The sequence below is a fragment of the Alexandromys fortis genome, unplaced genomic scaffold, assembly GCF_014885135.2.
Source record: "Alexandromys fortis isolate MF-2015 unplaced genomic scaffold, M_Fortis_MF-2015_v1.1 scaffold_81, whole genome shotgun sequence".
Taxonomy (NCBI): Eukaryota; Metazoa; Chordata; class Mammalia; order Rodentia; family Cricetidae; genus Alexandromys; species Alexandromys fortis.
Window position 1 is genome coordinate 7,087,061 of NW_026067960.1, and position 14,868 is coordinate 7,101,928.

General features: G+C 52.1%; 1 protein-coding gene across 1 annotated transcript in view; it reads left to right on the top strand.

The window, feature by feature from the left end:
* Positions 1 to 1,754: 1,754 nt before the first annotated feature.
* Positions 1,755 to 14,868, top strand: part of Cdh4 (cadherin 4) — a 447,119-nt gene continuing 434,005 nt past the window's right edge. The window contains exons 1-2 of the mRNA XM_050153046.1: positions 1,755 to 1,965; positions 3,887 to 3,998. Of these exons, the coding sequence (XP_050009003.1) occupies positions 1,909 to 1,965; positions 3,887 to 3,998 (169 nt within the window). The 5' untranslated portion in view covers positions 1,755 to 1,908. The remainder of the gene's footprint in view (positions 1,966 to 3,886; positions 3,999 to 14,868) is intronic.

Sequence of the window (14,868 nt, forward strand, 5' to 3'; positions counted from 1 at the left end):
CAGGACCCAGCTGCTTCCTCCGGCCTGCCCCGTCACAAGTTGACGTTCTTGTCTGCCCAGAACATAAGCTGGAGAGATCAGGGGCTCTTCCAGGTGATCGCCTGTTGCTTTGTACCTAGGTTACTGAGAACACAGAGTGGCCCCCAAGATGACATCTCAAGACAACACAGAAAAGAGGAAGGTCAGCAAACTGCTCACTTTGGCAGGATGAAGTGTGTTCAGGAGGAAGGCTTGTCTTTAAGGGACAAGTGCACTGGCTACAGAATGGAATTCTCCCATCTCTTCCTGACTGCATTAGGTCTGCATTGGGTAGCTGTCCCCTCCAGGTCACTGTGTTCCTGCAAGTAACCCCAATAAGCTTACTGACTCACCAGGCTGCACTCAGGTCTTTCTTTGGCCTAGGTACCTCTCTATCTGGGGTGAATGTTTCTTTGTCTCCCCAGCAAAGGTCACAGAGCAGTCTGGACACTAAAAGGCTGGCCTCTTGGTGCCCTCACAGGCTAACACTGGCATAAGCTGTGGAGCAGGTCCAGCCTGGCATAGATTGTGCTCTGATACTTGGTGGTACAGCCAAACCCAGCCTCATACCCTTGAACAGAGTCCGCTGTGCACCCAAGGCTCCCTAGAACCCGACTTTCCCATGGTCATGAATGCTAGACAGGAGGCCAGCCAACAGCTTAGGGTAGCAAACACCATTTGGGGATGGGGAGGAGAGGCGAAGAAGAAAAGGTCTCTCCATCCAAGGTGACTCTGACTTTGGGGAAATTTCACCCACTCTTCTCAAACCAGAACTGTTGTATTCTGGACACAAATTCCCTCAGAAGAGAGACAAGGAACATCTGAACTATCTGAGTAAGCATTCCACTTTTCACCGCTCAGCCAAGGGAGGAATGGGGAAGCCTTCACTCACATTCCAAGCTGCCCTTATTTTTCAATGGAAGCGATATGATCCTTTAAAAAATAAATAAATAAATAACCCGCAGTGGGGGCTGGAAACTGCCCAAGCGAAGCAAATGGAGCTGGCCTTCCCAGGAAGTTGACAGGTCTGACAGCCCTGCCTGTTGGAGGTGCCTTCCCTTGCAGGGCCTCTGAATTTCTTTCTTGCTTCCTCAGACCTTACTGCATTTTGGCGCACAAATAGGAATGAGGAGGGACCCTTCCAAATCTTGTTGAGTACCTACAGTCAGGCCCACACTCTAAGTTTCCTCTTGGGTTGAAGGGTCAGAGGTTGAAGGCCCCATCAGCTGGAGAATGACCCCCTCCCTTCTCCTTTCTGTTCGGACTTGCTGCTGGGTGGCCTGGAGGCCATCACAAAGGCCTGTGTTGGGGAAGCTAGAAGAAGCAAGGGCTGAGGGAAGTGTCCACTCTCCAGCGTAGGCTCTAGAAAGAAGCTGACCTAAGATCACGGGGTGATTGCAAGGAAATCCCACAATCTACAAAGAACATCTAACTTGAGGACAGAGACCTCAGTACCTTCTTCAGTCCACACAGTCTTGGCTCTTAGAGACCGAGTGTCCTTAGCGACTTCTGCCCAAGCGGAGCTCCGATGTCCCGCGAGACAGAGACCAGCGGGGCAGCGAGCAACCAGGCTCAAAGGTTGTTGAGCGAGTGGGCGCGGGAGCGGCTCCTTTAAGGCCCGCGTCAGGCCCGGCCGGAGGGGCGGGGCCTCGGCGGGGCGGCCGCGCGGCTTCACCTGCAGTTCCGAGCGCGAGGAACAGAGGCGCGGGCGGCTGCGAGGCCGGCGGACGCACTGGCCGGAGGGAGCGCGCCGCCGGCCCACTTGGCCTGGCTCCCGGAGCCCGGTCGGCCAGCGCGGGGAGCAGCAGGGCGGGCGCGGGCGGAGCGTTGCCGCGGCGGGGGAAGCCGGGCATCGGGAGAGCGCCAGGGCGGCGCGGCGCAGCGGGGACGATGACCACGGGCTCGGTGCTGCCGCTGCTTCTACTCGGGCTCTCGGGCGCGCTCCGGGTAAGTTGACGCCTCCCTGCTCTCGGGCGGTCCGGGAACCGGTGGGTTTGGCTTGGCTACCCCGGCTTTCTCATCCCGTCGCCCGCGCTGCACGAAGCCGCCTGCGATCGGAGCTGGGAGCTGCGGGGTGGAGCGGGCGGGACCCGGGATGCCATCTCGCTGCCCGATCTGCGCTTCGGGGACGTACTCCGTGGCACGGAGCTCGCCTCCATCGCCCGGCAGCAGCGCATCCCGAGTTCCAGCCGCACGCCGTGGTCGGGTCCGCTGCGCGGAGCGCTCACCCGGGTCCCGTGGGTGCCACGGAGCGCGACTGCGGTGGGAGGCGGAGGCGACTACGGGGCACGGGGCTGTAGCCGTAGTGTCTGACGGGTCCTCCCGACTTAGAGAGGGACCGGGAAGAGGGCGCGGCGGGAGCGCGAGGCACGAAGCCCGGGGACCGGAGCTGGATACCCGCGCTATTCCCACACTGTCTCTGCGCGGTCCCCAGCCGGCTCAGCTAGGTGGCTAAGGCTCGCTGCGGGGCCTCTTCACGGCTCAACAGCAGCTCCCGCGGCGACCCTAGGCGGAGACCAAGTGGCCCGAACCCCCTCTCGTGGCCGATCGGTCCGGTGGCTTGCTCGCAGCTACGCCGAGGTAATCTCGGCGATGAACCAGGGCTGGGGACCGCCCTCTATGAGGCCACTGGACCAGCGCTGTGAGCGGGGAACACGCCCCGGGGGGACAGAAACTTTCCCGGCCGACTTTCGCCTCCCGCGGGCTGCAAGTGCATTTCGGAGCTGTAGTCCCCTGGAATCGAACGCGATTCTGAGTTTTGACCCGAGGAAGATCCATAACCCGCCCAATCTTCTCCCAGCCTCCGGGGCAGGGTTCCGAGCCCGAGCTACAGGCCGCGGGCTGCGGGCTGCGGGTGGCCCTTAGCCGAACCCGGGTGGGCGCCTTTGCGCGCAGCTGGAGGACTCGGCGGGCAGGGAGCTGCGTTCCGCTCCGGCGGCGGCGAAGCCGAGACTGCAGGATGCCGGTGTGCCCGTGGCTCCCAAAGCTCCATCACCAGGGATAGCGTGCCTGGTGTGTCTTCTCGTCTTCGTAGCGGACTAGATTGGTGGAGACACATGCTTTATCTCCTTTGGTTCCTGGCAGCTTGGGTGGAACCCCCTGCCCACTGTCTTCCGCTCCCTACAGATTGAGAGACTTCCAGAGGAGTGAAAAGCAAGCCCTTCTGGTTAGTTAGGGGAACCGTCTCTCCTGACTAGGCTTGAAACAGGGGCTTCAGAGAGAACAAGAGTTCACGACATTGGGCGGGTGAACTTACACACACACACACACACACACACACACACACACACACACACAGGAGCACCTTGCAGCCTGGTGGCAGAAGTGGTCACTCCCTTTGCTCAGCTTGGTAACAGCCCTGGAATCTCTTTCATTTTGGCAGCTCCTGGAACCCCACCCCTGTGGCCAGGGAGGGAGGCCTCTGCTCTCACCTAGCCTAAAGGCAGAGAGCTAGCTCTGCAGCCCAGAAAGATGCTCCCCCTCCCTCTCCAGCGGCTTGGCTTTGCCTGTGCTTGAGTGAACCGCTGGTAAAGCCTGCTGTTGCTCGCCCACCTCTCCTCCCTGGCACCTCTTCCTTCCCCCGCCCCCTGCCATAAGCCCAAAAGGTCCCTCTAGGCGTCAGTTGACCCTGTGGTTCCCACGGAAGTCAGTATGGCTGTCTGTCCAGTGTGGGAAGATCACTCCAGCCTGCGCCAAGACATCCTGAAGTCCCCCCAGAGACCTGAGGATCCCAATACCACCTCTGGGTGGAGATGGTGGTTTATCTGCACTTCTCAGTCAGAGGCTTGTGAAGTGGCCGTGACAAATGTGGGCTGGATTAGATTTCTGTGAACTTATTTTGGTTTCACACCTTCCTTCCCATCCCCAGGCCCACCATGAGGATCTTACAGTCAGGGAGGCTTGCAAGGCCGGCTTCTCCGAAGAAGACTACACTGCGTTGATCTCCCCGAATGTCCTGGAAGGAGAGAAACTACTCAGAGGTAGAAGAGGGTCTGTCTGTCTGTCTGTCTGTCTGTCTGTCGTGCGCAGGGTGGTGGGGGTATGAAATGCAAGGCTTGGCTGGCCTTGGAGTCCTGCTCTTTTGCAAAGAGATGGTTGTGAGATCAACGAGGTTCCAGTGGGCCAGTTGAGAGGCTCCTTACAAGTGGTGAATGATCCGGAAGCCTTTTTGAAATGTCATTTTGAACTGAGGTGACTCATGTCCTGGGCAACAAATGAGAATTCGGGTGGATCCTTGTCACCCAATGCTGTGCAGGGAGACTTCCTTACCGAGTATTTTTATGTATGAAATGCAAGACTCTTAAATTATCCCCACTTTGAAATGCGTGACAAAGCAGATGATGTTGTTGGGAGTGCGGTAAATAAGCCCATCGACGTTCTGCTCACAAATGTGGCATGTGGCTTTCACGACTGCCCCTCCGACGACAGGAAAACACACACTGCAGGGAGGGGCATCAGCAAGCTTCTGGAACTGAGGTGTGCAAGGGGCAGAGGGAGATGGCTGGAAAACTCATTGCAAATATATCTGTTTCCAGTTTCCAGACAAACTAAACTTTCTGTTTGCACAGAGTGGGAGGTAAGAGTCTGGACTCTGAGGTTTTGGTCTTGGAGCCTTTGCTCTTGGACTCAGTCTCCCAGAAGTTTGACCTGACATCATAGAGACAGGGAAAGTGGGCTTCCAGAAAGGGTGTCAAACCCTGATTTCCATGTTGGCTCTGAAGTCTTAAGGTTTTTTTATTTCTCCTGGTGTGTTTGTGTTATAGGAAATAGAACAGCTGTCTATGAACAGGTGTGCACAGGTGTGTGGAAGCCCTCACCTGCACAGAGTGCTGTTCTAGGCATGTCTGTATGTACTCAAAAGCAGCTGTAAGTTCACTTGGACATAAAATCCTAGACTTAGAACTAGAGGGTTTTTTTTTCCTTTGTGGAGGAGGCGTTGTGTGGTTCTCAGGTGTGAACCTCGCAGGTGACAGTGCCATCCCATTATCCCATCACAGTGTCCGAAGGTTGCTCCCACCTGCTGGACGTGGCCCCTTCCAGCAGGAGTCAGGCGCACTTTATTCCTTACAAATTACGAGCATTCAACTTTTCTGATGTTTTTCATTTTACAAATTGTGAAGCCAAAGCCGCTGACTGTTGTTGATCATAAGAAAGAAGGGAGGGAGGGAGGGAGAGAGGGAGGGAGGGATGGAGGGAGGGACGGAGGGAGGGACGGAGGGAGGGAGGAGGATGGAAGAAACCCCTTCAGAAACAGGCTGAGGATTGGAATGGATGCCTGCAATGAGAAACTGTGTTCGGGACATTCCAAGAGCTCTGTGAGTGGTTTGATTAGGAGTTTGATGGGGTGATGTTACAGCATAAATGAACAGCAGACAGAAGTTATAATAAAATATTCAGCTTTAATAAAGGAAGGACTTACAAGACCGAGGTTCCTGGGGAGAACAGGAAAACAGAAGAAGGGAAGGCAGGGAGCACACCCGCAATATTTATAAGTAAATAATATCCTCAGGGGACCCCGCCCTACAAGCAAGGTGATTGGCTGGGCTTCTCCTACAGGGCGGGTCCTTCTCCCAAGTCCAGCATGGCTCATCCCTACCATGGCTGCATTCTAGACTGTAGCATGAGTAATAAAATCCCAGAGACAGATATTGGGGTTCAACCTGAAGATCAGAAAAGCAAAGCAGGCAAACCACTAGAGAGCTCTTACCTCCATGAAATCTTCAGACTGAAAAGAGAGCAAGTTCCCATCTCCTCCCATCTTACACTCTCTAATGCTGGGACTAAAGGCCTGCACCACCACCACTGGCTTCTATGGCTAACTAGTGTGGCTGCTGGGATTAAAGGTGTGCACCACTACCACCCGGCCTCTATGGCTAACTAGTGTGGCTGCTGGGATTAAAGGTGTGTGCCACCACTGCCCGGCCTGTATGAATGACTAGTATGGCTGTTTTGAGTTCTGGTCTTCAGGCAAGCTTTATTTATTAAAATACCAATGAAATATCACTACACTGGACTCCACCAGGCTGGCATTGAGGCCTGAGGCCTCCCAGAGCAGCTAAGAAACACAAGGAGATCTTGCCACACCCAGTGGCCTACAGTTGAGAGAAAAATGCTATTTGGTAACAAGGAGTGTCTACAACAGGAAAGAAATCTCCACATTTTCACCATGCTTCTCACTGCCGTCGTGACTGTGCGCATATCTAGGCCCTACTGTGTGCTCTGGTCCTCTTAGGTACGAGGGTAATGGCCTGGGGTCACCTAATGCATCCTGGGTGAACTCCCTACAGCTCGGACCTAGCTCAGGGGAGAAGTCCGGGGTCTGTGCTCCTCCCTGGGGATGGACTGCAGCCCCATCACTTCTCCGTCCCCTGCACCCTCTGCTCTCTCCCTCTCTTCTTCCCCTTGAGCTGGAGGTGCGAGCTGTCATGAGCAAAGATGTCTTTACATCTTAGAAATCATTTTGCACACACAGAGGTGAAAACCGAGGCCGGCAATGCACTCCAGCTAGGACAGGCAGCCGTGGCTGGGTGTGCAGAAAACTTTGCCACTCTGAGAACACAGTGAGGGTGACTGTCAGGCTCAGAGCTCGGAGCTTCTGGTAGGTGCCGTGCTAAACAGATAATGACTGCTGATAATTGAGTTATTCCGAGGGAGAGAGCTTAACCTTACTTAATTTGACAAGCAGAGCTTCCCAGTCGTGGTTTTACGGTGAGCACGCCATGAGCTATTACCGGCCGCCCCGTGGCTTCCTCTCGAAGCCTGAGTCAGCTCACCGGCAGTCCTGGACCTCAGTATTCCAGCAGGGGAGATTTGTTACACAGTAATTAACTTGTTTGTGATAAATGGGTGGAGGAAATGTCGTGGCATTTTGTTTTATGTCTAAATGAAAAGCATTTGCATTCTAAAAAAAATCCTGCTAATTAGGCTTAAAATAGTTTCCCCCAACAGGGTAACAAGTCCCATGTATAGCAACCCTTTGGAGATGCAGAACAACCACGGACCAAAAGCAGAGTGCTCCTTGGGCCCCCACTCTTCCAGGTCTACTTGGCCTTGCGTTTCCCTGATGCCTCTGCTGGCGAACATTGAGTGTCCCCACAGTGCAGCCGTGGCTCTGTTTTCTTAGAATGATTTGCTTATGATCACTGGTGCATGCTAATATCTAAATATGACAGTCGGGTTCCGAGGGCTCTCAAGCAGCCTGCTCCAAGCCCTGCTTTAGGCTGGGGCAAGTACTTAAGTTAGTGTCTCTTTCTCTGCTCCATGAATTATTAATGGCCAACCTGCCCAGGGAAGCTGTGATGCCCCGTGTTGTCCCCCCACAAGAAGGGCAGACTCTGGGTCCACCCTGCCCAGTCTCACAGTGGAGAACCCCGTGCATGGGGGAAGTTTCGGTGTCTCAGGAGAATAAAGGATGTGTGGATTGGGTCTCCACCACAATCTTGGAGAAAAGTGACTTAGAAGAGCCCCTGTTTGCTGTGTAGCAGGAGAACTAGGATCGGTTGGTCATCGGGGTGGGGGTGGGGGGGCTGTGCTGAGGTCATAGAAGTTAGAAAGAAGGACTTTGCTGTTAGTGCCGCATTTGAAGATTTCCTCTCAGTCTCCATCTCAGCCTGGAGCAAACTGTGTACCGGCCACACTTGCTCCTTGTCAACCAACTGTCTCTTGATGTGGGATGTCCTGTATATGTGTTGCTTTTATTGGCTAATAAACAAAGCTGTTTTGGCCAATGGTTTGGCAGAACAATGCCAGGTGGGAAATTAGAACCAAGATATATATATAGAGAGAAAGAGTAGGTGGAATCGAGGGGATACCATGTGGCTGCTGAAGGAGAAAAGACGCCGGAACCTTCCGTAGATCATAGTCTCATGTTGATACACAGATTACTAGAAATGGGTTAATTAAAGATGTAAGAGCTAGCCAGGAGTATGCCTGAGCTATTGGCCAAACAGTGCCATAATTAATATGGTTTCTGTGTGATTATTTGGGTCTGGGCAGCCAGGAAACAAAAGAACAGTCTCTACCTTCAGTCTGTCTTACATAGATGGCTGCAGACTTTCCTGGCCTGCCATTCAGTTTTTATCATGGTTATTATTCCAGCGTGCTTGACCAACAGGCCGAGACCTAGTTGACAGACCCTTCAGTAGATGGGGTCAATTCTACTCATACTACAGTGAGTGCTGAAACAGGGTCAAGGGCTAGGGCAGTGAATCAGATCTGCGCCTATCGCAAGCCTAATCTTTATTCTCACCACACCGCCATCTGATTTGTCAGTTTATTACCACATCACCATAGACCAGCTGCTGTGGCTCCGCGTGTTGCACCTGAGTTCAGGGCAGAAGGAAGACACAGAAGGCGCCTCTGCTTCTTTTTCTAGTCTCGGGGAAACTTTTCTTGTAATCCCTGCAAAGGTTCTCATCAGCTACCACCAGATCACGTGGTGTTCTGAGCTGCACGGATTGCACTGTTGTGCTTGGTGCCTGCCTCCTATGGCCCACTTGCAGGACAGGCAGCCAACTGGTCTTCTCAGGACAGAGTTGAGAGTCCTGTTTTAGGAAGGAGGAGGGAAAAGATGCCGTGCAAACAGCATGCATTGCCCTGTCGATGGCACTTCCCCAGCGCTGGGGTCTGTGCCTGAAAAGAAGAGCAGCCCATGAATTATTTGCTGTTTCTCCTCTCCCTCTCTCTCCCTTCCCTCTCTGGTCCTCATGTAGCCCAGCTTTGCCTGCAACTCACCATGTAGCTAGGAATGACTCCAGCCTCTCCCTCCCTCCATCTCCTCCTCTCAAATGCTTATGAGGACACCTGGGCAAAGGTCAGGGAAGGTACCTGGGGTCAGTGCCCAAGACACATTGAAGCCTAGCAAACTCTGCCTTTGAGAGGTGCTGTCTTCCTGAGTGGTTTTTAAAAGATTGTGTGTGTGTATGTGTGTGTACGTGTGTACTATGTGCATGCAGTACCTGCAGATGCCAGGAGAGGGCGTTAGATTCCCTGGAACTGGAGTAAGGACCATTATGAGCCATCATCTGGGTGCTCACTGAGCCTGGGTCTTCTGAAGCAGCAGCAAGTGTTCCTAGCAACTGCGTCATCTCTCCCCAGCCCCTATCTTTCTTTTATAATTTATCAGGAAGTGTCTCTTTGCCCATGTGGTTTGTGGGATCCAACTCACAATCCACATGATCCTGACAGGGCAGAAAGCTTGGGTAGGTATGAATGTGCCCACTGCAGGCCCTTCCTGTGCTGAACCTCTTCGAGGAACTGGGCCTTGCAGGAAGGGAAGGGCCTGAAAGTGGCATTCTTGGTCCCCACTGAGCAGAGCAGGAGCTGCTAGGGAGGCTGAAATCAAGGCACCAATGATATGTCTGGAACCCTCGGGCCCCACAGGCTGCTGGCCACAGCCCTCCTCACTCAGTCTCTGTACTGGCCTAGTTTGCTGACTGTAGGCCCCACTGAAAATATCTGTATAGGCTTTCACACCCACATGGCAATGTGGCCTCTTTCTGGACAGTGGTATTTAATTAGGTTAGACTTCTGGGAAGGCTAGACTTTTTCATTTTTTTCTGACAAAGGAGAAAAGACTAAACTGACCAGAAAGTCCCTCTCCTTCTCTCTGGAACACAGACATGGTCTTTGTGGTTGAGCAGCTGTTTTGTGACTGTCAGGGTGGCAGAGCTGACCTGGGCACAGATGCACCGTTGAACCTTGGCAAAGGTGAAACAGGTAAGGTGGAGAGACCACAGCTGCCCCAACCACAGGGTGACAATAACGATGGGCACAGGTCATTCAGCCCCTCTCTGAGCTGCTGCCTCTGGTTCCTCCACCCAGCCTGGGGCCTGGACCTCTGCTCCTTTGTGCACTGGGGCTTCCTCCTGGCATATTGGGGTGCAGGAAACACGTAGGGCACACTGATAAATATTTGTTAAAAGAGTGAAACAAATAGCTACCACTTCTGACTATTTCTCTAGCCAGGAACACAGACTCATTAAATGTGTCAGGTCAGGGCCTTCACCCAAGCCCCCAGGAGATGCTGGCTCCAGGGGTGGGTGTCCTTGGCACCCTGCAGACGCAGAGGCCACATTGGGTGTCTTCCCTGCAGCACATGCCAGTTTTTCAACACACCACAGTCCTGACAAGAACAGAGGAGCATGAGGCTGAGGGGACACGGCTCTGAACACCAGGCTGGGCTTGCTGCTCCTGCGGCTGGAGGAATGTGTCGCTGGCTGCTTCTCTTGGCTGCCACTTCAGGGGTCTCCCCAGAATGTCCACACTGTCTTTGGGGACAGTCTCAGCAACAGAGTTATTGATTTTTCTACAGCTTTTCTCTGACTCGTGTCTTAAACAAGGCTCTCATGCAGAATGGGCAGCGGGGCTCTGTAGGAGATAAAGTATGAGGAACACTGCTTATCCCCGAGTGTGCGGTTCACAGAGCGAGGGTTGTAGCAGCCAAAGAAACAGTGCACATAGTATCCCGTGTATTCTGCCATCAGTCCCTGGCCCTGGGAGATTAATCCAGGAGTCCCTCTGCCTCCCATAAACTGAAGGCTTGATCACGGGTGTGTGGCTCTTTACTACATTCCACACCATGGACCACTGTTCCCTCCACGCTGTCCCCTTGTTCTCTATCCCTGTGACGAGCTGATGTCAGGAGATTGCCGTTCTTTGTGACGTCTCAGATCAGCACACCAGTTCCAGGCGGGAAGTGGGGACATAATGAAGACTGTGTCTCCAGAGCCTGCATTTTGATCAAACCTGAAGATGAAGGACTTTGAGACTTTGTGTCTTAGCAATGCAGTGACTGCAGCTTCTGAGCAGCCTCTGCATATAGCTTAGTAAGTCTCCAGAGAAGCCTATGGCTAGCTAATCAGCAACCAAGGGTCAGTGAGGCTGATTGGCGGAGTGACTCTTCTTCTCATTTGTCCGGCCCTGTGCTCCTAGCTACATCTGCTTTCCCTATGACGTCAGAGCAGATGGCATAAGACAGCCCCGAAATGGATGTGCACAGTCATTTCCCCCATATGTTCAGAAGCCACTGGTAGAATTGACGGTAACCAAGAGATGGTGATTGTCCCTCTGCTCAGACAGCTGCATCATGGAGACTCGGTGTCCAAAGCCCTCAGCAGCCATCACTCGTGCTCAGACCTCCTCCTACAGTGCGCCCTAACCCCATGGGCCCCTGGGCTTGCACAAACAGCTCTGGCTTTGGAAGGCTGGGGTTCGACAATTCTGGGATTCTGGGCAAGTGTCAGGCAGTCCTGGAAAGGGGTCTCCCCTGGCTTTCAGATCATCTTAGCATACAGCATGGAAGGATCTGGGGACATACGTTCCTCATCTCCCACTTGTGTGTCCTTTCTGCTGGGACATGGGGTCCTAGCTGTATATTGACTCCTTCTGTCCTTGTCTCCGGTGTGATCTGAAGCATCATCGTAGGGCTCTAGGGTCCGGGTTCTTCCTCTGGTTCCTCCAGGCCCTCCTTGTGTTCCTCAGTGTGAATTTCCTCCATGCTGCCCTCTCTAGCCAAGCACAGGATCCACTCCACCAAATGGCACGTTTTTTTATACTTAAAAATATATTTACTTTTATGTGCACAGCTGTTTGGCCTGCATGTATGTCTGTGTACCATGTGCATGCCTGATGCCTGTGGAGTCTAGATGAGGGTGTCAGACACCCCGGGACTGGAGTTGTAGATAGATGTAAGTCCTGTGTAGGTGCTAGGAATTGAACCATGGTCCTCTGCAAGAGCCGCCCATGCTCTTAATCTCTGAGCCACCTCTCTGACCCATGATTTGTGTATCAGCAGCAAAGATGTTCAAGGTTTTGTTTTGTTCCAGAAATAGTGATTTTCCAATTCTGCCCTGCTGGGTTTGTGAATTTTGCTAAAAAGATCACAATGAACTTCGTGCTACCGTCTAAATGAACCGTGTGTGGTGTAGGGGCACCTGCAGTTTCCTCATGATCCTTCATGATCTTAATTTCAGAATGTGGAAATCCCATGAATTCCCCAAATTCGCAAGTGGATGTGGGTTAAAAGTGAGGACGGGGCGCCCCTCCCTTTCTCTTTCTTTTTCCCCTTGGAAGTGTGGTTAAGTAAATGGCAGAACTAATCATGAGGTGAGAGCATGCAGGCAGGCATTCATCTTTGCCAAGAATGTGCCTATTATTCTGACTTCTTGAAGGAGCAATTTTTCCTGTGAGTGAATTTCACTATAAAAAAAAAAAATGCCATGAGCCTAGAGATTGTCTGTGGAGGTGATGAAGTTCTCCCGAGTGCCCTCATGGCGTCTGCTTGCTGCTTTATCCCCAGAGGGCTCTGGCCTACATTGCAAGCCCAGATTTTTGTGGAAAGGATTTTGCCCAGGCTCTGGGCTGCCCTCTCTCTGCTGCCTCCAGTACTGTCTCGGGGATTCTGCGACCCTCAAGTCCCATCTTCCTGGCAGTCTGTTACTGGGTGTTTGTGTGACTTAGTGTGCAGATTTGGTTTTGTAAGCTCCTCATGTTCTTCTACCCCCAGGAGCCCATTCCTCTTCCATGTCACATGTTCTGCGACCTCATCTCTTCCTCATGGTCTCCCCTCTGCTTTCATGGCCTCTGCCCCACTCCACACATCACACACACACACACACACACACACACGTGCACATATAGTAATTAAAAGCTGAGATCTGCATGTAAGAGGGAACTTAAGGTTTTTGCCTGTCTGAAAATAAGCCACCTCACTTAACATAATACTTTCCAAATTCATCGGTTTCTCTGAAATTTTCGTGGTTTCATTTTTCTTTATGGTTGAATAAAATCCCATGGATCATATGCACCACACCTGCCTTGTCTGTTCTTCTATTGATGAACATCTGAGTTGACTTCACTCCCTTGATATCATGATCAGAGAAGCCATGAACATGGATGTGGAAGCACCTCTATGGTAGGATGTAGACCATGTGTATATGATGTAGATCCTGGGGTACATGATACAGACCTTCAGGTATGTGGATGTGGACCCTTGAGTATATGGATGTAGACCCTTAGGTATATGGATGTAGACCCCTGAGTATATGGATGTAGACCCCTGAGTATATGGATGTAGACCCTTAGGTATATGGATGTAGACCCCTAAGTATATGGATGTAGACCCCTGAGTATATGGATGTAGACCCTTGGGTTTAGTTGGGACATAAGTCTATTTTTAGGTGTTTTTTTTTTTTTTGAGAAACCCCCATCTTGGTTACCATAGTGACTACATCGGTTTGCATCACCACCAACAGTGAATAAGGGGTCCTCTTTTTCTTATCTCCTCTCCAGCATTTATTTGTTGTTTTTTGTGTTCTTATCCAAACCATAACAGGGGTGGGGCAGGGCAGGGCAGGGCAGGCTGGAGTGATGATTCAGGGTCAATAGTGCTTGCTTCTCTTCCAGAGGTCCCCAGGTAGTGCCATTCCTAGCACCCATGTTGGGTGATGCCTTCGTTACTGTTCTATTGCTATGAAGACACGCCATGACCAAGGCAGCTAATATAAAAGAAAGCACATTGGAGGCTTGCTTACAGTGTAAGAGATTTAGTCCATTATCATCATGACAGGGAGTATGGTGGCAAAGATACAGGCACAGGGGCTGAGAGTTACATCCTGATCCATAGGCAGACAGAGAGGGGAAGACAATGGACCTGGCTTGGGCTTTTGAAACCTCAAAGCCCCACACCCATTGACACACTTCCTCCAGCAAAGCCACACCTCTAACCCTATCAAAGGGTACCATTCCTTGGTGATTAAGCATTCAAATATATGAGCCATGGGGGCCGTTCTTATTCGGACTATTACAGGTGGCTCACAAGCACCCATAACTCCAGCTCCTGCTCCTCTTCTGGTTCCTAAGGGACCTGTACTCATATGCACACACACGCATGTGAACACACACACACATATATAAGAATAAACAGAATTTTTTAAAGAGCACAAAAGACTAGGGATGTAGCTCAGTGGGAATGCATTTGGCTAGCATCAAAAAATGCCCCACGTTCAAGCAGCAACAGTGGCTGAACAAAACACTTATCCAGGCTGTTAACCTACAAAGGCCATTTCCTTCCAATGCTTCAGAAGGGGTCAAAGGTGAGGGAAGCCCCTGGTGTCTGGAGAGTGTGCCTTGTGCCTGTTTGTCTCCTTGTGTGATTCTGCTTTGCTACCCAGAGATTTCAGGTGGTACTACGGGGTGCTCAGGTCACAAGCCACAGAATCAGGCTTTGTAGATTTCCTCATTTTACAGATTACATGATTATTATTGTAAGATGATTGGCATGAACATAGAGTTTATTTGCCAGCACTCCTGAGCGTCGGGAGGCAGTCACGGTCTCAGTGGGCTGAAATGGAGGTATAGTGGTGACAGACCGGCTCCTTCTGAAGGCTCCAAGGGAGGATTTTCCAGCTGACAATGGCCATCGTACCCTCCATCCCCAGTCGGCAGGGCGTCATGTCTGCTCCTGCCATGCTTTAGTCTGCTCCACCCCTCATCTGGTCTAGGACCATCTGTGATGACAATGGCCACCAGCATAATGTATGATCATCTCCAACTCCAAAGCCTTTCATTTAGCCAACTGTAAAAGCTCCTTTTACTTCATCAGTGCCCCGTGCAGAGGGCCAGGGACCCATGACAATGGCACAGCAGCCAGTTCTAGAAGTCTCTCTGGCTGTCACACGTGAGGACTTGTCGAGCTCCCTGCCCTGGGCAACGGTCCATGTTGACACGCCTGTGGAGGAGACTGAGCCTCTGAAGCCACCACCGTTGGGAGGCTCTGGGAAAGGCGAGCTCCAGCCTTTACAGCTGCCTGTTTCCTCCGGTCCATCTTCCCCTGGACACCCACAACCAGTC